Source organism: Lithobates pipiens, unplaced genomic scaffold, assembly GCF_037356315.1.
Source record: "Lithobates pipiens isolate NorthernLeopardFrog02 unplaced genomic scaffold, aLitPip1_a1.2 Scaffold_35, whole genome shotgun sequence".
Classification (NCBI taxonomy): Eukaryota; Metazoa; Chordata; class Amphibia; order Anura; family Ranidae; genus Lithobates; species Lithobates pipiens.
Genome location: NW_027507811.1, coordinates 14,434,086 through 14,459,894, shown reverse-complemented (window position 1 = coordinate 14,459,894; position 25,809 = coordinate 14,434,086). Strand labels below are relative to the sequence as shown.

General features: G+C 43.9%; 2 protein-coding genes across 2 annotated transcripts in view; both read right to left on the bottom strand.

Annotated features, from left to right (window-relative positions):
• Positions 1-2,104: 2,104 nt before the first annotated feature.
• The window catches only part of LOC143955506 (uncharacterized), a 106,639-nt gene continuing 82,934 nt past the window's right edge, over positions 2,105-25,809 (bottom strand). Inside the window, 3 exon segments of the mRNA XM_077465540.1 lie at positions 2,105-3,173; positions 15,689-17,117; positions 22,238-22,373. Of these exon segments, the coding sequence (XP_077321666.1) occupies positions 2,198-3,173; positions 15,689-17,117; positions 22,238-22,373 (2,541 nt within the window). The 3' untranslated portion in view covers positions 2,105-2,197.
• Positions 4,286-10,116, bottom strand: LOC143955860 (uncharacterized). Its single transcript, XM_077465979.1, has 7 exons — positions 6,803-10,116; positions 5,782-5,901; positions 5,500-5,670; positions 5,208-5,411; positions 4,927-5,112; positions 4,501-4,838; positions 4,286-4,410 (listed from the first exon to the last, which is right to left on the bottom strand). Exons 1-6 carry the CDS (start codon positions 6,821-6,823, stop codon positions 4,647-4,649), a joined length of 894 nt encoding a protein of 297 aa, XP_077322105.1. The 5' UTR covers positions 6,824-10,116; the 3' UTR covers positions 4,286-4,410; positions 4,501-4,646.

Genomic DNA, 25,809 nt, shown 5'->3' with positions numbered 1-25,809 from the left:
TACGCCACCAAGAATGAAGGCAAAAGGGGGTCCGACCCGGGGCTAGTAAGGTGTATCCAATAAAGTGGGCATTGAGTGTATGTCTCGCCACTTACCTCCCCGGGGAATCTGATGCTCGTAGTGGTTACAATCATTCCCTGCTATTCTCATGTCTCTTGAGTTCTCTGAGTCTACATATCCACTGAGCCCATTACGAGAGGCTCCATCTCTCCCTGCTTGACTTTAATCTAACATCGTAGAGAATGCAAAGAAAAAAAGGGGAAAAGGAATGAGGGCTCCCCAATGTGAGAGGGACTGTAGAAACAGACCTCCCCACTGGAGCCTTTCATAAGATTCAACCCAAGAGACGTGCCAATAACAGAAATGTCCCTTTGGCCTGGAGGTACCCCTTTATATATGTGTTGTTTTCATACGGTGCCTTGAAAAAGTATTCACACCTCATGAAATTTTCCAAATTTTGTCACGTTACAACCAAGAACGTAAAAATAATTTATTGGGGTTTTATGTGATGGACCAACACAAGGTGGCACGTAATTGTGAAGTGGAAGGAAAATGATAAATTGTTTTCACATTTTTTTACAAATAAATATGTGAAACGTGTGGGGGGGCATTTGTACGGCGCCCCCCTGAGTCGACACTTTGTAGAACCCCCTTTCACTGCAATTACAGCTCTGCATGTCTTTTTGGGGATGTCTCTACCAGCTTTGCCCATCTAGAGAGGGACATTTCTGCCCATTCTTCTTTGTAAAATATCTCAAGTTCTGTCAGATTGGATGGAGAGCGTCTGTGAACAGCAATTTTCAAGTCTTGCCACAGATTCTCAATGGGATTTAGGTCTGGACTGTGACCGGGCCATTCTAACACATGAATATGCTTTGATGTAAACCATTCCATTGTAGCTCTGGCTGGATGTTTCGGGTCGTTGTCCTGCTGGAAGGGGAACCTCCGACCCCGTTCTCAAGTCTTCTGCAGACTCTAACAGGTTTTCTTCTAAGATTGTCGTGTATTTGGCTCCATCCATCTTCCCACCAACCCTGACCATCTTCCCTGTCCCTGCTGAAGAAAAGCATACCCTCCACATGATGCTGCCACCACCATGTTTCACGGTGGGGATGGTGTGATCAGGGGGATGGGCAGTGTTAGTTTTCCCCCCACACATAGCGTTTTGCTTTTAGGCCGAAAAGTTCAATTTTGGTCTCATCTGACCAGATCACCTTTTTCCACATGTTTGCTGTGTCCTCCACATGGCTTCTCACCAACAGGACTTCTTATGATTTTCTTCCTCCAATGTCTTTCTTCTTGTCACTCTTCCATAAAGGGCAGATTTGTGGAGAGACGGCTAATAGTTGTCCTGTGGACAGATTCTCCCCCCTGAGCTGTGGATCTCTGTAGCTCCTCCAGAGTTACCATGGACCTCTTGGCTCTTCTCTGATGAATGCTCTCCTTGCCCGGCCCGGTCAGTTTAGGTGGACGGCCATGTCTTGGTAGGTTTGCAGTTGTGCCCATACTCTTTCCATTTTCCGATGATGGATTGAACAGAGCTCCGTGAGATGTTCAAAGCTTGGGATATTTTTTTTTTTTATAACCTAACCCTCCTTTATACTTCTCCAAAACTTTATCCCTGACCTGCCTGGTGTGTTCCTTGGCCTTCATGATGCTGTTTGTTCACTAATGTTCTCCAAACCTCTGAGGGCTTCACAGAACAGCTGTATTTATACTGAGATTAAATTACACACAGATGGACTCTATTTACTAATTCGGTGACTTCTGAAGGCAACGGGTTCCAATAGATTTTAGTTAGGGGTATCGGAGTAAAGGGGGCTGAATACAAATGCCCCCCCCCCACACTTTTCACATATTTATTTGTAAACATTTTTGAAAAACATTTATAATTTTCCAATTACAATTTACAATTATGAGCCACTTTGTGTTGGTCCATCACATAAAATCCCAATAAAATGTGAAGAAAAAACATGAGAAAATGTGGAAAATTTCACAGGGTATGAATACTTTTTCATTGTGCTGTCTATAGACGAAATAGATCCACCCGTGAAATACCACCATACATTTATGAACAGCATCAGAAGCTAAACAAAGTCGGATGTCTAATTAGATTCCATTTTTATTGAAAACATTTCCCGCACTCTGAGCATGAAAAACTGCACTTGCAAATTCTCAGGTGTTTGAATAAATTGTCTCAAGCATTTCCCACACATTGAACGTGAAAAAAGGACGGTCAACCGTGCGACTTTCTCTGGTGTTGAAGAAGGTTTGCTTTCGCGGTAAAACATTTCCCGCAGGCGGAGCATGGGTAAGGGCGCTCGCCCGTGTGACTTTTCTCGTGCCTAAGAAGGTTTCCTTTGGCGGTGAAACATTTCCCGCACACGGCGCACGAATAAGGACGCACGCCTGTGTGAATTTTCTGGTGTTGAACCAGCTCTCCTTTTGTAGTGAAACATTTGCCGCACTCGGAGCATGAAAAAGGACGCTCGTCCCTGTGACTCCTCTGGTGCTGAACGAGGTTTCCTTTGTCCGTGAAACATTTCCCACACTCGGAGCACGAAAAGGGACGCTCGCCCGAGTGAGTTCTCTGGTGTTTATGGAGGCTTCCTTTCGCAGTGAAACCTTTCCCGCACACGGAACATGAATAAGGACGCACGCCCGTGTGAATTCTTTGGTGTTGAAGAAGCTCTCCTTTGGTAATGAAAGATTTCCCGCACTCGGAACACGAGAAGGCACGCTCTCCGGTGTGGCTTTTCTGGTGTTTCAGAAGGCTTACTTTCTGAGTGAAACACTTCCCGCATTCTGGACACGAATAGGGGCACTCACCTGTGTGGCTCCTCTGGTGTCTAAGAAGGTTTCGTTTCGCAGTGAAACATTTCCCGCACTCTGAACACGAATATGGACGCTCGCCCATATGACTTCTCTGGTGCTGAAGAAGTTCTCCTTTTGTAGTGAAAGATTTCCCGCACTCCGAACACGAAAAAGGACGCACGCCCGTATGGATTCTCTGGTGCTGAAGGAGGTTTCCTTTTTGACTAAAACATTTCCCGCACTCCGAACATGAAAAGGGACGCTCCCCCGTGTGGCTTCTCTGGTGCAGAAGGAGGTTTACTTTATCCGTGAAACACTTCCCGCACTCCGAACATGAAAAAGGACGCTCACCCGTGTGACTTCTCTCGTGTCTAAGAAGGTTTCCTTGCGCAGTGAAACATTTCCCGCACACCGAGCATGAAAAAGGACGCACGCCTGTGTGAATTCTCTGGTGTATAAGGAGGCTTCCTTTCTGGGTGAAACATTTCCCGCACTCCGAACACGAATGAGGACGCTCGGCCTTGCGACTTCTCCGGTGCGTAAGAGGACCTCTCTTTCCATTGAATGAACGCTTTCCCGTGTGAACTCCTTCATGGTTTAAAGAACGTTCCTTGGAATTAGTCTGAGATTGTAGATGCATCTCTGGAGTTAGAGAACGTGATTTATGAGAAGGTTCCTCAGGATTGGAGGGATCCATTGATCTCCCCAATCGGTGAGGTCTGTGGTGTCTACTATGAGTAATGGGATTTACTTCTGGAGAATGTTGTGTGATGACATCATCTTCTGCGTTATAATCCGGAGATAACAAATATTGTCCCTCAGAGGTATTCCGGTTTTGTGGACAGTGTTCATCTGTCGGAAAATAGATAGAAAAAAGTGATAAGTATTTTTTATGTCTTACAAACGGGAGTCATACTTGATGGTACAGCAATCAACATTTTCACAGAACTCCGGCATCGATTTGAGAGCAATTAAACCACCAAACTGCGAGTCCAAACCAGATCAACAATACAAATACACCTAAACTACACCGGATAATAGAGTTTGTACAATGATCACATTGGTTACTTGTGTAGGTAACAGAGGTGGATCTTTAATTTGATGTACAGTATCTCCTCCTCATTTGTTGGGAACATGACATTATATTGAGGAATGGAGATGGACCTTTCATATGGTGTACAGTATCTCCTCCTCATTTGTTGGGAACATGACATTATATTGAGGAATGGAGATGGACCTTTCATATGGTGTACAGTATCTCCTCCTCATTTGTTGGGAACATGACGTTATATTGAGGAATGGAGATGGACCTTTCATATGGTGTACAGTATCTCCTCCTCATTTGTTGGGAACATGACGTTATATTGAGGAATAGAGATGGATCTTTTGCTCAGTTTAATGGGCATATCATTTTTCTAATCCTCTAACAAAGAACGTTTCTCCATTTAGTATTTATTACTTACTTGTGTTTATATATAGAGAATATTCCTTCTGTTTCCTTTTAATAATCATCTCTCCCTCCTCCATTGACTGTTGAGCTCCTTTTGCTTCTTCTTCCTCTTTAACTTCCACTTTGATATCTTTCAGTATGTCATCCTGAACCCCAAAGATTACAAAATACGTGAGTGTGAAAAGAAACGAGAGATAACTTTAAAGAATCTCTACCTGCAGCTCAGTCCCACCTACCTGATCATGGTGGGGGATGGTGTGATCTTTCTGTATGGAATCTCGGGAATATAGAGGATGGAGACATCTCTCTGGTGGGTTCCCATTACTGGATCCATCTGTAGGAAACACACACACTGACTGAATACATTGTTTCTATGTGTTTATCAGATGATGGGGGATCTAGGTGGAGCCTCCGTACTGCTCTCTCCTTTACAATAAAGTCTCCTCTTACCCGGTGATGTGAGGGGCGGCTGATTGTCCATCATGACATCCTTGTAGAGATCCTTGTGTCCTTCTAAATACTCCCACTCCTCCATGGAGAAATAGACAGTGACATCCTGACACCTTATAGGAACCTGACACACACAATGATACAGTCACCATCCAGACACATCCCTTGTCTGTTACTGGTTTATGCCCCAGAATTCCCAGAATCCTCCTCACCTCTCCTGCCAGCAGCTCCATCATCTTCTTGGTGAGGTCTAGAATATTTTGCTCATTTTGTATCTCGGGCATCAAAGTAGAAGGCTCAGTAATGAGGATCAGGCTGTTGCTCAATTTTGGTGTCAAACAGTGATCTCTCCTGGTTCCGTTCTGCTCTGCAGACGGCCTTTTCTCTATTATACAATCCTGTGCAATAAAATAATAAATATAAAAATCTGAGAATCCTCAGACTCCTCTTGCCCTCAAACATTAAAGTGAGGCTACATCTCAGAATTTCTCACCTGACCAATTAGCAGCTCAAGAATCTCTAGAACGAGGTTCAATATCCTCTTTGGTAAGTGAAATATTTTCTTTCCAGTTATAAGATCACTGAAGGCCGGCTGGTTGTCCATCATGACGTCCTTGTAGAGATCCTTGTGTCCTTCTAAATACTCCCACTCCTCCATGGAGAAATAGACAGTGACATCCTGACACCTTATAGGAACCTGACACACACAATGATACAGTCACCATCCAGACACATCCCTTGTCTGTTACTGGATAATGTCCCAGAATTCCCAGAATCCTCCTCACCTCTCCTGTCAGCAGCCCCATCATCTTCTTGGTGACTTCTAGAATCTTCTTGGCGCTGGTTACCTCTGTTGTCAGGCAGGGAGGTGGAGAAACTGTGATGGGTGATGTCCTGTGAAGGCAGTTGTTGGGTGTTAATGGTTCACCAGATATTTTTCTCACTACTTTGTAATCCTGAAGGACAGAAAGAAAACTTATCACTACAGACTTCCCAGAATCCTCCTCACCTCTTCAATCAGATAGAATAAGGAGTGATATCATGTGACTTCCCAGAATCCCCCTCACCTCTCCGGTCAGCAGGTAGATGATCTCCAGGGTGAGGTTTAAGATCCTCTCAGTCATGTGACTTTGGCCCTCATTCATTCTTATTGATTTGGTCATGTGATCTATACAGGAGACTCCTTTCTATAGAAGTAGAAAGTTGATAATTATCTGCCCAGTACTGGGATTAATCGTCCCTCCATAGTTCTGACATCTGACACAGCTTCCTATATTATCCCTAAGACAATGGGTTGAGTGCGAAATCTGGCGAAGCTGTGCATGGCAGCCAATCAGCTTCTAACTTCATCTTGTTCAGTTAAACTTTGCCAAAAAATAAACTGGAAGCTGATTGGTTTCCATGCAGAGCTGCATCAGATTTTGCACTCTTCAGTTTTAGTAAATCAACCCCTATTGTGTATCAACGGAACTGGAAGAAAACATAATATTACTAATATTCATTCCCAATAAGCAACCCTGGCCAAACAGTTTAATATCTTGGTTGTATCCGGTCTATAAACCAGAGGCTCTGGATGGACAGTTGGATAAATGGTTCTATATTTAGGATGTATCCGGTCTATAAACCAGAGGCTCTGGATGGACAGTTGGATAAATGGCTCTATATTTAGGATGTATCTGGTCTATAAACCAGAGGCTCTGGATGGACAGTTGGATAAATGGCTCTATATTTAGGACGTATCCAGTCTATAAACCAGAGGCTCTGGATGGACAGTTGGATAAATGGTTCTATATTTAGGATGTATCCGGTCTATAAACCAGAGGCTCTGGATGGACAGTTGGATAAATGGTTCTAAATTTAGGACGTATCCAGTCTATAAACCAGAGGCTCTGGATGGACAGTTTGATAAATGGATCTATATTTAGGATGTATCTGGGCACATATTATTAATATAACTTAAATATACAGGATGTGATATGTCTGTAGTAGTGAATGTTGGAGATAAATGACATCACAGTGACTATGGAGGAAGAGGACGGACATGACGGGGGGGTTACTGGGTGTAAATTTAAAATAAGATCTCATTACCTCCTCTGCTGCCAGTTCCATCAATGTCTCCTTTTTACTTCCTCTCGACTCACCTCTGACCCGGAACTAACTGTATGTGACATCACTTCCTTTCTTTTCCTCTTACCACTTCCTGCCTGTGCGTTCCACCAACAATATGTCGGATCACCTCCTTGTGGATAATATAAAATTTGCCGCCTATATTATTTTTTTTCTATACTTTTGACAGCTTCTTTCTGAAATTCTCTTGTCTATAAAACATCCAAGGTAATATCCAAACAATTAAAAAAATATAATGAATTATTTTTTTTTTAAATAAATCAATAAAAGCAATTATTGATTGAAAAATGAGAATAAAAATGCAAGATTATTTTGAGGCTAATTAAATGCAGATAAGGCAACAAGTGAGTTTAATTACCACCTTAATCAGCCCCAGAACCCCGTGTAATTCGAAGGTGTTCGGGTTTAAAGGGATGAGGTGGCAACCCTAGACCTGACGGGTCATGGATGGGTTTTCTAGCATGACAACGACCCAAAATATACCGCTAGGACAACAAAGGAGTGGCTCAAGCAAAAGCATATTAAGGTCATGGAGTGGCCTAGCCAGTCTCCAGACCTTAATCCTATAGAAAATTTATGGAGGGAGCTAAAAAATTTGAGTTCCGAAGAGACAGCCAAGAAACCTTAAGGACTTAGAGAAGATCTGTAAAGAAGAGTGGACCAAAATCCCTTCTGAGATGTGTGCAAACCCGGTCACCAACTACAAGAAACGTCTTACCTCTATGCATGCCAACACGGGTTTCTCCACCAAGTCATGATTTGCTTGGGGATCAAATACTTATTTTACTCACTGAACCACAACTCCATTTATAAGATTTGCATCCTGTGTTTTTTTTCTGGATTTTTGCTTAATATTCTGTCGCTATCATTAAAAATACACCTATGATAAAAATTATAGACCCTTCATTTCTTTGTTAGTGAGCAAACTTACAAAATCTGCAGGGGATCAAATCATTATATGCAGGAGAGGAGTGTGGAGGGTATGACAGTGGGCAGCATGTACAGGAAAGGAGTGTGGAGGGTATGAAACTGTGCAGTATGTACAGGAGAGGAGTGTGGAGGGTATAACAGTAGACAGTATGTACAGGAGAGGCTTGTGGAGGGTATGACAGTGGGCAGTATGTACAGGAGAGTACAATTCGATTGTGTGTGGGCTTCATCGGACCTTTGCTGTCGAAAAATCAGACGGCCTTTAGATTTAAAACATGTTCCAAATCTTTCCGACGGACTCGAGTCCGGTCGAAAAATCAGTTTGTCTGTATGCTAGTCCGACGGACAACAACCGACGCTAGGGCAGCTATTGGATACTGGCTATGAACTTCCTTATTCTAGTCCGGTCATACGTCATCACGGTCGAATCCGTCGGACTTTGGTGTGATTGTGTGTGGCCAAGTCTGTTCATTCAGAAAGTCAGTCGGAAGTCCGTCAGGAAGACTGCCGGACCTAGTCTGCTGGAAAGTCCGGTCATGTGTACACGGCCTTAGAATATCAGCTGACACACGTGTGGAACTGCACTTTCTGCACTCTTTGGAACTAGACCTTCTGGACTCTTTGGAACTGGACTTTCTGGGCTCTCTGAAACTGGACCTTCCAGGCTCTCTGAAACAGGACCTTCTGGACCCTCTGGAATGGCACCTTCTGGAAACTTTAGAACTGGACCTTCTGGACTCTCCATCTCACTAATAAAACCCTAATAGACCCTCTAAGATCCGACGTGGTGGTCGGGCCTTCTCCCACCAGGGTGCCGTACTATGGAATAGCCTCCCTGTCGAGCTCCAGGAGGCCCCCACTATTCCGGTCTTCCATGGGTTACTGAAGACTTGGCTTTTCCTGCGTAGTCTCTCTCTTCTACCCTTCTGCTGCTCTATGCTGCTTCTGGTCCCTGGGCCCTCTCTTCCCAGGATCTTTGCTATGCGCGTCGGGACCCTTCGGGATAAGACCGTGCTATATTAAGATACCTCTCAACTCAGTGGATGACTCTCTACATTTTGGAACAAGATCTCCTGGACTCTTTGGAACTGGACCTTCTTGGATCTCTGAAACTGGACCTTCACACGGTCGGACTAAGTTGTCGGAAAATCCGATTGTACATAACTTGATGACGTTATTTCGTTACGACGAGTCTACATTCAGGCTAGTAGCCAATAGCTTTGGTCTAGAAATGTGATCTGAGCATGCGTGGCACTTCGGAGTAGGCTACACATGATCGGAGTATGTCCGATAGGAGCATTTTGTCGGAAAATTTTACCGGCAAGTTGGAAAACTTGGTCCGTCGGATATTCCGACGGAAACAGTCCGATGCAGACAACATACAGTCAGAATATCCGACAAAACGATCCGATAGGAAACATTCTGTCGGAATCTCCGACCGTGTGTACAAGGGCTAATACTGTCACAATGAGGAGGAGAACCAAGATGGCGGTGATGGGATTATTCTATGTGGTATTTTTAATTGCTGTATCCTTAGAATCTCAGCTGGCACATGTGTGGAACTGGACCTTCTGGACTCTCTAAAACTGGACCTTCTGGACTCTCTGAAACTGGACCTTCTTGGATCTCTGAAACTGGACCTTCTTGGATCTCTGAAACTGGACCTTCTGGGCTCTCTGAAACTGGACCTTCTGGACCCTCCAGAACTGGACCTTCTGGACCCTCCAGAACTGGACCTTCTGGACTCTCCATCTCACTAATAAATCCCCAAAGGATGACTCTCTACAGTCTACACTTTTGAACTAGACTTTCTGGACTCTTTGGAACTGGTACTTCTGGGCTCTCTGGAAATGGACCTTCTGACTTTGTACCTTCCGGAATCTTTGGAACTGGACCTCCTGGAACTGGACATTCTGTACTCTCCATCTCACTAATAAAACCCCAATGGACGACTCTCTATGAACTGATCACATTCCAATCACCGAATATTTATTAGTCATATTCTATTGTAATAAAAAAAAGAACAGGACTCAGAACGGAACATTGCAAAGTGAGGAGATTTCTTGTTTATTTTATAAAACCAGAATGAATGATAAAACTAAATCAAATCTTGTATAATAAAACAAAAATGATATCAAACTTATTAAAAATTATACATTGGCCGGACCAATGAAAAGCCAGCTACTTCAGTAAAAAAAAGATGCATAGCAGCAAATAGCAACCTAATAAAACATTTTTTATGTCCAACCACGTACCTTCCCTGGGAATCTGACACTCATGTGGTTGCAATCCTCTGTGCCACTCTTGTTTCTCTTGAGTTCTCACGTCTATATACCCACTGAACCAATTATTAGACATGTGCAGAGTAAAATATTTCGTTTCGGAATTTCGTTTTCGTCTGAAAACTTAATTTATTTAGTTACTCCCGAAATTCGTTTTTATTTATTTCGTTTTTCGTTCAAAAATTGCATTCGTCCGAAAATCCACATGAATCACGGTCGAATCTGTCTTTGAAGGCTTATGGTGTCTGTCGAATGTATAAAGAAGATTCGACGGAGCTAGTATATAGCATACTTTAGAACCCTATTAAAGTCTATGGGACTCCAACGTTCAAAATCTAAAGTGCTCATTTTAAAGGCTAATTTGCAAGTTACTGTCCTAAAAAGTGTTTGGGGACCCGGGTCCTGCCCCAGGGGACATGTATCAATGCAAAAAAAAGTTTTAAAAACGGCCGTTTTTTCGGGAGCAGTGATTTTAATAATGATTAAAGTGAAACAATAAAAGTGTAATATTCCTTTAAATTTCGTAGGGGGGGGTTGTCTATAGTATGCCTGTGAAGGGGCGCATGTTTCCCGTGCTTAGAATTGTCCCTGCACAAAGTGTCATTTATGCAGGAAAAAAAGTCCTTTAAAATCACTCGCAGCTATAATGAATTGTCGGCTCCCGTAATACAGAGAACACTCATTGAAAGTCATTGATAAAAAAATAAATAAATAAATAAAAAAAAAAGCGTGGGGGTCCCCCAAATTCAATTACCAGGCCCTTCAGGTCTGGTATGGATATTAAGGGGAACCCTGCCTCAAATTTAAGAAAAAATTTGACGTGGGGTTCCCCCTAAATATCCATAACCAGACCCTTCAGGTCTGGTATGGATATTAAGGGGAACCCCGCGTCAAATTTTAAAAAAAATTGACGTGGGGTTCCCCCTAAAAATCCATACCAGACCCTTTATCCGAGCACGCAACCTGGCAGGCCGCAGGAAAAGAGGGGGGGACGAGAGAGCGGCCCCCCCTCCCTCCTGAACCGTACCAGGCCACATGCCCTCAACATTGGGAGGATGCTTTGGGGGTCTGTGACCCCTCAAAGCACCTTGTCCCCATGTTGATGAGGACAAGGGCCTCATCCCCACAACCCTGGCCGGTGGTTGTGGAGGTCTGCGAGCGGGGGGCTTATCAGAATCTGGAAGCCCCCTTTAACAAGGGGACCCCCAGATCCCGGCCCCCCCCTGTTTGAAATGGTAAGGGGGTACAAAAGTACCCCTACCATTTCACAAAGAAAGTGTAAAAAATGTTTAAATAAAACAAACACACTTTTGAAAAATTCCTTTATTAAAAATAAAAAAATAAAAAAAAGATTCCAGCGGCGGTAATCCACTCTTCCTATCCAGCGACGGACGGTCATATCTCCAGCGATGTCTCATGTCATCCAGCGCAGCTCAGCATCCTTCTTCTGTCTCCGTGTAGGAGACATTGCAGGCATTCCGGCGGCTGACGTTTGTTATATACGGAGGGCGGGGCCACCCGTCACCTGACCCCGCCCCCCTCTGACGCAAGGGGAAACCCGGGGTTCCCCGTGACGTATAGGTGACCCCGCCCCCCTCTGATGTAACGGAAACCTGCCTGTGTTACATCAGAGGGGTGCGGGTCACCCCTACGTCACAGGGAACCCCGGGTTTCCCCTTGCGTCAGAGGGGGGCGGGGTCAGGTGACGGGTGGCCCCGCCCTCCGTATATAACAAACGTCAGCCGCCGGAATGCCTGCAATGTCTCCTACACGGAGACAGAAGAAGGATGCTGAGCTGCGCTGGATGACATGAGACATCGCTGGAGATATGACCGTCCGTCGCTGGATAGGAAGAGTGGATTACCGCCGCTGGAATCTTTTTTTTATTTTTTTATTTTTAATAAAGGAATTTTTCAAAAGTGTGTTTGTTTTATTTAAACATTTTTTACACTTTCTTTGTGAAATGGTAGAGGTATTTTTGTACCCCCTTACCATTTCAAACAGGGGGGGGGCCGGGATCTGGGGGTCCCCTTGTTAAAGGGGGCTTCCAGATTCTGATAAGCCCCCCGCCCGCAGACCTCCACAACCACCGGCCAGGGTTGTGGGGATGAGGCCCTTGTCCTCATCAACATGGGGACAAGGTGCTTTGAGGGGTCACAGACCCCCAAAGCATCCTCCCAATGTTGAGGGCATGTGGCCTGGTACGGTTCAGGAGGGAGGGGGGGCCGCTCTCTCGTCCCCCCCTCTTTTCCTGCGGCCTGCCAGGTTGCGTGCTCGGATAAAGGGTCTGGTATGGATTTTTAGGGGGAACCCCACGTCAATTTTTTTTTAAATTTGACGCGGGGTTCCCCTTAATATCCATACCAGACCTGAAGGGTCTGGTTATGGATATTTAGGGGGAACCCCACGTCAAATTTTTTCTTAAATTTGAGGCAGGGTTCCCCTTAATATCCATACCAGACCTGAAGGGCCTGGTAATTGAATTTGGGGGACCCCCACGCTTTTTTTTTTATTTATTTATTTATTTATTTTTTTATCAATGACTTTCAATGAGTGTTCTCTGTATTACGGAGCCGACAATTCATTATAGCTGCGAGTGATTTTAAAGGACTTTTTTTCCTGCATAAATGACACTTTGTGCAGGGACAATTCTAAGCACGGGAAACATGCGCCCCTTCACAGGCATACTATAGATACCCCCCCCCCTTACGAAATTTAAAGGAATATTACACTTTTATTGTTTCACTTTAATCATTATTAAAATCACTGCTCCCGAAAAAACGGCCGTTTTTAAAACTTTTTTTTGCATTGATCCATGTCCCCTGGGGCAGGACCCGGGTCCCCAAACACTTTTTAGGACAGTATCTTGCAGAATCTTTTCTCTCTGTCAAATCTTTTTTCTCTGTCGAATATTTTCTCTATATAATCTTGGACTAATAGAGGTAAGGTTAGGCACATTCGAACACAGGTTCTATAGACACAGATTGTTGTCAGAGTCATGTCGAATCTCCTATTCTATATCGAACTGTTGTAACAATGAAAACGAAAATAAAGCATTTATTTATGTCGGATCTTTCGTTTTTCGGATTTTGTGCTTTCGTTATCGTTTGTCAAAACGAAAACGAAAATAGCTGAAATTCGGACGAAAATGCATTCGGACGAAAACGAATGCACATGTCTACCAATTATAGGGGCTTCTATTCTCCACTGCTGGACTTTTATTTAATAGATATTGCCACCCCTTCTGGCAGAGCTTCATTTGATGTCCACTCAGAAGGATGAAAGGTCCGCCCAGCCAGGAATCTACTATAGGCTGGGCAGGACTTTCGTCCTTCTGAGTGGACATCATATGACGTCCCATGTAATAGAAATGGAAAGGCAACAGTAACTCAAATAACCACTCGTTACACCCAATGCATGCAGAATACCATCTCTGAACACACAACACATCAAACCTTGAAGCAGATGGGCTACGGAAGCAGAAGACCACACCGGGTGCCACTCCTGTCAGCTAAGAACAGGTAACTGAGGCTAAAATTCGCACAGGATCACCACAATTGGACAATAGAAGATTGGAAAAAACGTTGACTGCTCTGAGTCTGGATTTCAGCTGCGACATTCAGATGGTGGGGGTCAGAATTTAGTATAAACAACATGAAAGCATGGATCCATCCTGCCTTGTGTCACCGGTTTAGGCTGGTGGTGGTGTAATGCCCCGTACACACGATCAGACTTTCCTCCAACAAAACCGTGTATTTATGTTTCAAAGGGTGTTGGCTCCAACTTGTCTTGCATACACACCATCAGGCATGTACTGGCCATAGGGACTATAGGGAGTATCCCGGTGGGCCGATGGCTCAGTGGGCCGGTTTCAGTGACAGCCAGTGGCATCACTGGGGGGGGACTTTTGGGGCTGTAGCCCCGAATCTGGGGCCCATAGCCCCGAGTCAGTCCAGGAGTCCCCAACCACAGGGTCCTGGCCCACTACCTGCCCTCTTTCTGGTAACCCTGATATTAGGAGGGGCTCTCTGTAGACCCGGATGTAAGGGGGGGCTCTGTGGGGACCCCTATGTAAGGGGTTGGCTCTCTAGGGACCCTGATGTAAGGTGGATGATCTCTGGGAACTCTGATGTAAGAGGGGCTCTCTGGAGACCCTGATGTAAGGGGAAGGCTATATGGGGACCCTGATGTAAGTGGAGGCTCTCTGGGGACCCTGATGTAAGTGGGGGGCTCTCTGGGAACCCATATGTAAGGAGGGGCTCTCTGGGGACCCTGATGTAAGGGGGACTCTCTAGGGGCTTTTTTGCACAATTGCGTACAGTTTATATACTGTTTTTTTGCGTGTTTGCAAAATTAAAGTGGGCTGGTCTGGATGAAGTCCAGGGCCAAACTTTTGTTCCAGTCCAGCCCTGCACACCATCACACAAACGTTGGCCAACAATTACGAACGTGGTTTACGTACAAGACGTACGTGATATCTCCATTACGAACGCTGGTTATATCTTCGATTCGTACTTGATTCCGAGCATGCTTGAGCTTTTTTCATGACGGACTTGTGTACACGCGATCGGAAAGTCTGACAACAAAAACATTTCTTGGAGGAAAATTTGAGAACCTGCTAGCCAACATTTGTTGGCGGAAAGTCCGCCAGCAAATGTTCGATGGGGCCTACACACGGTCGGGCCTTTGCGCTAACAAGCTCACATCCAACATTTGTTGTCGGAAAATCCGATCGCGTCTACGGGGCATAATAGTGTGGGGGGGGGGGGATATTTTCTTGGCGCACTTTGGGCCCTTTAGTACCAACTGGGCATCGTTTAAACTCCACGGCCTACCCGAGTCTTGTTGCTGACCATGTCCATCCCTTTATGTCTACAGTGTCCTCATCTTCTGATGGCTCCTTCCAGCAGGATAATGCACCATGTCGCAAAGCTCCAATCATCTCACCACTGGACAATGAGGTCCCTGTCCTCCGGTGGCCTCCACACTCACCAGATCCAGTGACCTCCACACTCACCAGATCTTCATCCCATAGGAGCGCCCTTGGTGGAACGCCAACTTGAAATCATGGATGAGCAGCCCACAAATCTACAGCAACTGTGTGATGTTATCATGTCACTGTTGGCCAAAGTCTCTGAGGAACGTTTCCAAGGCCTTGTTGAATCGATGCCACCAGGAATGAAGATAAAAGGGGGTCCAACCCCAAGTTCCCGGTATCGAGGAGGTTAACATTGTGGAGAATGCAAAAAGAGGAATGAAGGCCCCCCAATGTGAGGGGGGTGGTGGTAAGAGAGCCAGGAACTGTAGTAGCCGATCTCATCAATGAAGCCTTCAAAAAAGGGACTCAACCCAACAGACCCAACTGATAACCAAAACGTCTTTTTTTTGGCCAGACGCTACCCTTTCTTTTAAACATTGCCGCCGGTGAAAATACCACCATAGTTTTGTCAACATCAGCAGCTGATCTTTGTCGAATGTCTAATGAAATTCCATTGATATTTAAAACAATTCTCACACTCCGCGCATGAAAAAAGGCACTTCCGATTGTAAATTCTCTAGTGCTGAACAAATGGTCTTTTTCTAAAGCTTTTCCCACACATTGAACGTGAAAAAAAAGGACGCTCAACCGTGTGACTTTTTCTGGTGTTGAAGGAGGTTTGCTTTCGCAGTAAAACACTTCCCGCACCTTGAGCAGGGATAAGGACGCTCGCCCGTGTGACCTCTCTCGTGTCTAAGAAGGTTTCCTTTGGCAGCAAAACGTTTCCCGCACTCTGAGCACGAATAAGGACGCAGGCCGGTGTGAACTTTCTGGTGCTGAACCAGCTCTCCTTTTGTAGCGAAACATTTCCCGCACTCCGAGCATGAAAAAGGACGCTCGCCCGTGTGACTTCTCTGGTGTTTGCGAAGGGTTCCCCTGTCGAAGAAACATTTCCCGCATTCGGGGCACGAATAAGGACGTTCGCCGGAATGAGTTCTCTGGTGGGTAAGGAGGCTGGCTTTCACATTGAAACCCTTCCCGCACGCTGAACACGAATAAGGACGCTCACCCGTGTGAATCCTTTGGTGTTCAAGAAGCTTTGCATTAATAATGAAAGATTTCCCGCACTCTGAACACGAGAAGGGACGCTCGCCCGTGTGACATTTCAGATGGTTTTGAAGGCTTTGTTTCTGTCTGAAGCATTTCCCGCACTCTGGGCACGAAAAGGGATACTCGCCTGCGTGACCTCTCTGGTGTCTAATAAGGTTGCTTTTTGTCTTGAAAGATTTCCCGCACTGCGAACATGAATAAAGACGCTCAACCGCGTGACTTCTCTGATGCGGAACAAGTTCTCCTTGCGTCGCAAAAGATTTCCCGCACTCCGAACAGGAAAAAGGACGCACGCCCGTGTGGATTCTCTGGTGCTGAAGAAGGTTTCCCTTTTGACTAAAGCATTTTCCGCACTCTGAACATGAAAAAGGACGCTCACCCGTGTGGCTTCTCTGGTGCAGAAGAAGGTTTAACTTTTCAGCAAAACGTTTCCCGCACTCTGTGCACGAATGAGGACGCTCCCCTGTGTGACTTCTTTCGTGTCTAAGGAGATTTTTTTGAATAGTGAAACATTTCCCGCACATCGAGCATGAAAAAGGACGCTCGCCTGTGTGGGTTCTCTGGTGTATTTGAAGGTGGTATTTCTGTTTGAAGCATTTCCCGCACTCTGAACATGAATGAGGGCGCTCGCTCCTACAAACTCTTCGGCCTCTCTTTTCACTACATGAATGCTTTCCTTTGTGAACTCCTTCATGGCTTGAAGAACATTCTTTGGCATTAGATGGATCTGTTGATTTGTCTGTACTCTGAGATTGTAGATGTATCTCTGGAGTTAGAGAACGTGATTTATGAGAAGGTTCCTCGGGATTGGAGGGATCCATTGATCTCCCCAATCGGTGAGGTCTGTGGTGTCTACTATGAGTAATGGGATTTACTTCTGGAGAATGTTGTGTGATGACATCATCTTCTGCGTTATAATCCGGAGATAACAAATATTGTCCCTCAGAGGGATTCCGGTTTTGTGGACAGTGTTCATCTGTCGGAAAGAAATTTAAAGAAAATGTTACCGGTATCTGTTAAGTCTTATATTTAAGAGCCAAACATGATGGTACAGCGGATTTAAAAAGCTCTGGTATGGAAACGGGAGAAATTATACCACCAAACTACGAGTCCAAACCAAATCAACAATACAATATACCCCCAAACTATGCTTTGTATTCGTGTAAGTACAACAATTACATAAGTGCTGAGAGAATGGAGATGGACCTTCCTCTAAGAGGTCCAAGGGTGGACCTTTCATATGGTGTACAGTATCTCCTCCTCATTTGTTGGGAACATGACATTATATTGAGGAATGGAGATGGACCTTTCATATGGTGTACAGTATCTCCACCTCATTTGTTGGGAACATGACGTTATATTGAGGAATGGAAATGGACCTTTCATATGGTGTACAGTATCTCCACCTCATTTGTTGGGAACATGACGTTATATTGAGGAATGGAGATGGACCTTTCATATGGTGTACAGTATCTCCTCCTCATTTGTTGGGAACATGACGTTATATTGAGGAATGGAGATGGACCTTTCATATGGTGTACAGTATCTCCTCCTCATTTGTTGGGAACATGACGTTATATTGAGGAATGGAGATGGACCTTTCATATGGTGTACAGTCTCTCCTCCTCATTTATTGGGAACATGACGTTATATTGAGGAATGGAGATGGACCTTTCATATGGTGTACAGTATCTCCTCCTCATTTGTTGGGATCATGACGTTATATTGAGGAATGGAGATGGACCTTTCATATGAAGTACAGTATCTCCTCCTCATTTGTTGGGAACATGACGTTATATTGAGGAATGGAGATGGACCTTTCATATGGTGTACAGTATCTCCTCCTCCTTTGTTGGGAACATGACGTTATATTGAGGAATGGAGATGAACCTTTCATATGGTGTACAGTATCTCCTCCTCATTTGTTGGGAACATGACGTTATATTGAGGAATGGAGATGGACCTTTCATATGGTGTACAGTATCTCCTCCTCATTTGTTGGGAACATGACGTTATATTGAGGAAATGGAGATGGACCTTTCATATGGTGTACAGTATCTCCTCCTCATTTGTTGGGAACATGACGTTATATTGAGGAATGGAGATGGACCTTTCATATGGTGTACAGTATCTCCTCCTCCTTTGTTGGGAACATGACGTTATATTGAGGAATGGAGATGGACCTTTCATATGATGTACAGTATCTCCACCTCATTTGTTGGAAACATGACGTTATATTGAGGAATGGAGATGGATCTTTCATATGATGTACAGTATCTCCTCCTCATTTGTTGGAAACATGACGTTATATTGAGGAATGGAGATGGACCTTTCATATGGTGTACAGTATCTCCTCCTCATTTGTTGGGAACATGACGTTATATTGAGGAATGGAGATGGACCTTTCATATGGTGTACAGTATCTCCTCCTCATTTGTTGGGAACATGACGTTATATTGAGGAATGGAGATGGATCTTTCATATGATGTACAGTATCTCCTCCTCATTTGTCGGGAACATGACATTATATTGAGGAATGGAGATGGACCTTTCATATGGTGTACAGTACCTCCTCCTCATTTGTTGGGAACATGACGTTATATTGAGGAATGGAGATGGACCTTTCATATGGTGTACAGTATCTCCTCCTCATTTGTTGGGAACATGACATTATATTGAGGAATGGAGATGGACCTTTCATATGGTGTACAGTATCTCCTCCTCATTTGTTGGGAACATGACGTTATATTGAGGAATGGAGATGGACCTTTCATATGGTGTACAGTATCTCCTCCTCATTTGTTGGGAACATGACGTTATATTGAGGAATGGAGATGGACCTTTCATATGATGTACAGGATCTCCTCCTCATTTGTTGGGAACATGACGTTATATTGAGGAATGGAGATGGACCTTTCATATGGTGTACAGTATCTCCTCCTCATTTGTTGGGAACATGACGTTATATTGAGGAATGGAGATGGACCTTTCATATGGTGTACAGTATCTCCTCCTCATTTGTTGGGAACATGACGTTATATTGAGGAATGGAGATGGACCTTTCATATGGTGTACAGTATCTCCTCCTCCTCCACATAGACGACTTAATCTTTGTGTGCACCAGGAGTGTTGGTGAATTAGATGAATGGCTTCTGTATCTTAATGACAACACCCTCAATCTTAAATTTACAGGTGTTATGGACCCTAAACAAATTGAATTTCTAGATGTTGTTCTGATGGGTGAGGGGGAATCTATTTCCTCCAAACCTTTCAGGAAGCCTTCTGCTGGTAATGCCTTGTTAAGGGCTGATTCAGGCCATCCAAGGCATACCATTAAGGGCATCCCTGTGGGACAGTTTTTGAGGTTAAAACGGGTATGTAGTGATGAATCATCTTTTTTGAAAGAAGCCTCTGCTATGAAAAAGCGTTTCATAGAAAGAGGTTATTCAGCCCCTGTACTTGATAGGGCGTTCAATATAGCCCTTAATACGGATAGATGTCATCTCCTTCGTGATAAGGTCAAGAATGGAGATGGGAGAAGGCGGGTAACTGACAAATCCTTAAAAATTCCGGTGTTTTCCACGCCTTATAGTTTAGAGTTTAGTAAAATTAAAGGGATCGTGGAGAAATATTTACCTATTCTCTACAACGATCCTGTCTATGCTCAAATTCTATCTAAGGGTATTAGATCAGTCTCCCGCAGGGCCCCAACTATTGGTGGCATGTTGTCTCCCAGCCTCTATTCGAGCAGCATTCAACGCCCCAATTGGTTACAGTTTAAAGGATCGTTTCGATGTGGGGACAATAATTGTCCATGTTGCCCCCACATTTTACGAGGCGATACCATCCTTTCTAGGTCTCTAAATAAGGATTTTAAAGCCATGGCCTTTATTAACTGTAACACTAAATTTGTTATTTACGTGATCACGTGTGAACAATGTTGCATACAGTATGTTGGACGCACAACACGAAGACTGAGAGACAGATTATATGACCACCTCTATGACATTTCCAAAAACCACCCCACTAATGTGGCGAAGCATTGGAATCTTTGCCATGATAAGGATGTCAGTGGCTTACGCATTCAGGGGGTGGAAAAAGTCACTTTATCTAAAAGAGGGGGTGATAGGTTTAGTCTGTTATGCAAAAGGGAGGTTTATTGGATATTCCATCTCCATACGAGGCAGCCTAAGGGCCTTAACTTTGAGTGGGACATTTCATTCTTTTATGAGTGAATTTTCCACATATTGATTGCCCAGTATATACTAAGCCAATATGTATGGCTCCCATTTCACTGGTTGTCGGTCTGGTGCTGACAGGTTTTTTCATCTGGTTCTGCTGGGCTCATTTTAATATGTTTCTGCCAGAGTTTATTCACCATTTTCCATTTATTATAATTGCTTTACATTGAGGACAGGCCAATTATTCGATTGAAACAGTTTTTTGAATAGGGCTGCATGCATATATTGCGGCATTTTTCTCTGCAATGTTTATGAATATCAGTATTTTTTATGTTAACTAATATCCTATTAGACATGTTTGTCATTCGTTTGATAATCACACAGCTAATATATTATGTTGGGTGTGTGATAAATCAACAGGGTTTTTGTATCAGCTTCTTATACCTGTCGGTATAGTGATATTCGCATTGAACCTGCCCTTGGTTTTAGAACATTCGATATCGATCGTTCATTTGGTCTATTCCTATATTTATATTTACTTTTATTTTTGATATCTATGCATTGTATCATAGGAGACGACCTAAGCAGACACATCCAATAATGCAATATTTGCAATCTTTTTATTATGAAACCTTTTTTGGGATGTGTCATTTTTAGGGAATATTTTTTGTGTGTTTTTCTCTGGTGGGTTTGACATTCAATGAGCCCATGTATTGGCATTGCACACACATTGAGAGTTTGTTTCTTTCTCTCCCTTTTTTTTTGTGTGTCTGCCAATGCGTGTGAAAAAATATATAACATTTTTTTACATACAAAATGAAAAATGTTTTTACTTGTCATTTTTTATTTCTTTAGGTTACACCTATATCTCTTCACCTAAGGATAAGATTTATCATGTCATTCATTTATTACCATTATGTATGCTTTCAATGTGTCAGCTTGATTTTGGTGTTTTAGGGGAAAAAGTATTTTTCCTTTCATTCATTTAAATGTTAATCTTTAGACTTTGGATGTTCACAAGTGTTTCCTTAATTGCTATCTTGTCATACACATATTTTATTCATTTGTCTAATTGCTTGTGTGTGTGTGTATATAGCTCTGTATGTATATTCTGCTCATTAGCTATGACTAAGCACCGTGTTCGGTGTGAAACATGTCAGCGGCTGTGCAGTTAGTCTGTTTGCCAGCCTAGATGCTATGATTTTAATTACATTTTTGAAATAAAGTTGAATAATTTGGAGTGCGGCTATCCAGCTACATCTTTTCTACTATCTCCTCCTCCTTTGTTGGGAACATGACGTTATATTGAGGAATGGAGATGAACCTTTCATATGGTGTACAGTATCTCCTCCTCATTTGTTGGGAACATGACGTTATATTGAGGAATGGAGATGGACCTTTCATATGGTGTACAGTATCTCCTCCTCATTTGTTGGGAACATGACGTTATATTGAGGAATGGAGATGGACCTTTCATATGGAGTACAGTATCTCCTCCTCATTTGTTGGGAACATGACGTTATATTGAGGAATGGAGATGGACCTTTCATATGGTGTACAGTATCTCCTCCTCATTTGTTGGGAACATGACGTTATATTGAGGAATGGAGATGAACCTTTCATATGGTGTACAGTATCTCCTCCTCATTTGTTGGGAACATGACGTTATATTGAGGAATGGAGATGGACCTTTCATATGGAGTACAGTATCTCCTCCTCCTTTGTTGGGAACATGACGTTATATTGAGGAATGGAGATGGACCTTTCATATGGTGTACAGTATCTCCTCCTCATTTGTTGGGAACATGACGTTATATTGAGGAATGGAGATGGATCTTTTGTATTTTTTTTGACTCATATCAGAAAGTAAAAACACAAATGTGAACTTTTCCTACATTCCGTGTGTGTAACTTACTTGTGTTTAAATAAGGAGCAGATTCCTTCAGTTTACTATTCATAATCTCCCCCTCCTCCAAAGACTGTTTATTTCCCCTCACCAATGTCTCTTCTTCCTCTTTAACTTCAACTTTGATGTTTTTTAGTTCTTCACCCTAAACCCCAAAGATGACAGAATACATTTGTAGAATGAAAAAAAGAGATCACTTAGAAGAATATCCTCTTATAGCTTAGGTTCCTTTACCTGATGATGGTGGGGGATGGTGTGACCTTCCTGTGTGGAATCCCGGGAATACAGAGGACGGGGACATCTCTCTGGTGGGTTCCCATTACTGGATCCATCTGTAGGAAACACACACACTGACTGAATACATTGTTTCTATGTGTTTATCAGATGATGGGGGATCTAGGTGGAGCCTCCGTACTGCTCTCTCCTTTACAATAAAGTCTCCTCTTACCCGGTGATGTGAGGGGCGGCTGATTGTCCATCATGACGTCCTTGTAGAGATCCTTGTGTCCTTCTAAATACTCCCACTCCTCCATGGAGAAATAGACAGTGACATCCTGACACCTTATAGGAACCTGACACACACAATGATACAGTCACCATCCAGACACATCCCTTGTCTGTTACTGGATAATGTCCCAGAATTCCCAGAATCCTCCTCACCTCTCCTGTCAGCAGCTCCATCATCTTCTTGGTGACTTCCAGAATCTTCTTGGCACTGGTTACCTCTGTTGTCAGGCAGTGAGGTGGAGGCACTGTGATGGGCAGGCAGTTGTTGGGTGTTAATGGTTCACCAGATATTTTTTTCACTACTTTATAATCCTGAGGGACAGAAAGAAAAAAATATCACCACAGACTCTGCAGAATCCTCCTCACCTCTCCGGTCAGGTCTGAGTTTTATTAATAGAGATAAGAGTGATGTCATGTGACCTCCCAGAATCCTCCTCACCTCTCCGGTCAGGTCTGAGTTTTATTAATAGAGATAAGAGTGATGTCATGTGACCTCCCGGAATCCTCCTCACCTCTCCGGTCAGGTCTGAGTTTTATTAATAGAGATAAGAGTGATGTCATGTGACCTCCCAGAATCCTCCTCACCTCTCCGGTCAGGTCTGTGTTTTATTAATAGAGATAAGAGTGATGTCATGTGACCTCCCAGATTCCTCCTCACCTCTCCGGTCAGGTCTGTGTTTTATTAATAGAGATAAGAGTGATGTCATGTGACCTCCCGGAATCCTTCTCACCTCTCCGGTCAGGTCTGTGTTTTATTAATAGAGATAAGAGTGATGTCATGTGACCTCCCAGAATCCTCCTCACCTCTCCGGTCAGGTCTGAGTTTTATTAATAGAGATAAGAGTGATGTCATGTGACCTCCCAGAATCCTCCTCACCTCTCCGGTCAGGTCTGTGTTTTTATTAATAGAGATAAGAGTGATGTCATGTGACCTCCCAGAATCCTCCTCACCTCTCCGGTCAGGTCTGAGTTTTATTAATAGAGATAAGAGTGATGTCATGTGACCTCCCGGAATCCTCCTCACCTCTCCGGTCAGGTCTGAGTTTTATTAATAGAGATAAGAGTGATGTCATGTGACCTCCCAGAATCCTCCTCACCTCTCCGGTCAGGTCTGTGTTTTATTAATAGAGATAAGAGTGATGTCATGTGACCTTCCAGATTCCTCCTCACCTCTCCGGTCAGGTCTGTGTTTTATTAATAGAGATAAGAGTGATGTCATGTGACCTCCCGGAATCCTCCTCACCTCTCCGGTCAGGTCTGTGTTTTATTAATAGAGATAAGAGTGATGTCATGTGACCTCCCAGAATCCTCCTCACCTCTCCGGTCAGGTCTGTGTTTTATTAATAGAGATAAGAGTGATGTCATGTGACCTCCCAGATTCCTCCTCACCTCTCCGGTCAGCAGGTAGATGATCTCCAGGGTGAGGTTTAGTATCCTCTCAGTCATGTGACTTTGGCCTTCATCCATTCTTATTGATCTGGTCATGTGACAAGACACTCCTTTCTATAGATATAAAAAGCTGAGAATTATCTTTAATGGGATTGATCATTTCTGCACAGTTCTGACATCTCAGACAGCTTCTTCTATTATATTAGAGGACTTGCGTATCAAGGCAACTGGAAGAAAAAGAGATTCCATCTAATGCCTGCAACCCCTAGCCATAACATTTTATACATCATTTGTATCTGGTCTACAAAGCAGAGCGCCACAAAATGCACACCCGCAGTGGCTATCTAACTAGGGAGTGGCCCTTGACTTGGGTAGAGGGGAATGAGGGGGAACTGACCAAGTCGGACCGGCCCGCACTTTTACAGCCCGCACTACCTCTGTCCACTCCTAGAGGAAGACTCTTTCCAATCCAGCTGGCTGACCACACACACACACACACACACACACACACACACACGGGCTAAAGGTTTCCAGGAGCCACACATCAGAATAAGATCCGTTGTGTGTGTACGAACAAATGCCAGTCTTAGCTTGGACACCTGCCAGGCCACCTCCCCAACGGGTTTCGCTCCACCCACCGGAGCTTACTCAGGAGGATACATATTGTAGGGTTGAGGAGCAGTCTAGCCATTAGCAAACCCTTCTAGGATTCCTCCAGCTATCCTACAAGCTAAAACCCTAATACACAAGAAACAGTAGCTTCCCATCACCCGACAGTGACAAAAAAAAGGGGACAGTCAAGGTGGGCTATTCACTATGAAAATAAAAAGGTATACAAGCAGAAATAAAACTTTAGCAAGATTTATCCTGTGACTGAAGTAATTCTCCAGTTGAACCGTCTTCGTAGGAATGACCCCGTCCATATCCCGTGCTCCTCAATATATTGGAATATGGATGTTGGTTGGACTTTGGCCATTCAACCCTGGGGGGGGGGGGGGGGGGGGGGGGGGGGGTTCCCGTCCAAGCTCACAGGACGGTTCCGTGTTCTGAAGTGACCAGTCTCAAATGGGCCTGACACATCCCGACCTCAGATCTGGTGATATAAATCGAAGCTGTCCTCCTGACTGCCCCCTGCTGGTCTTTGTAGCCAGAATGACCAGTAATCTCTGAGGTTCAGGAAGGTGAGAAATTTGTGTCTACATGGAGGAAGGGGCAGACTGACCATTGGGGCACTCGGGCACTGCCGGAGGGCCCCATGCTACTAAGGGGCCCCATCAGGGTTGCCAGCCTCAATAAAACCAGGGACAGTATATAAAAATATTTAAAAAAATATTTAAAAATCCCAAGATTATAGCTGCCCCGCCTCTCCAGTACCTTTTCAGTGTGTGTATTCTGTGTGTGTATATTGTGTGTCTGTGTGTGTGTATACTGTATGTGTGTGTGTATACTGTGTGGCCCCATGGAGGAGATCATTTTATCAGCACTTCGGTGTCACCTCTCACCTCAAGGCTTTCCAAATACTAATTGGTGACATTCTGTTTTTCTTTGACTGATTACTGAATACTGGATCTCTAATAACACAGAATTATAGATCTACAATTCCATACTTCTACAGATCACATTACCTCTCATGTACTGGCCACCTACCCGACTCCTACATTTATGTTACACAGAAGGCTCTGGAT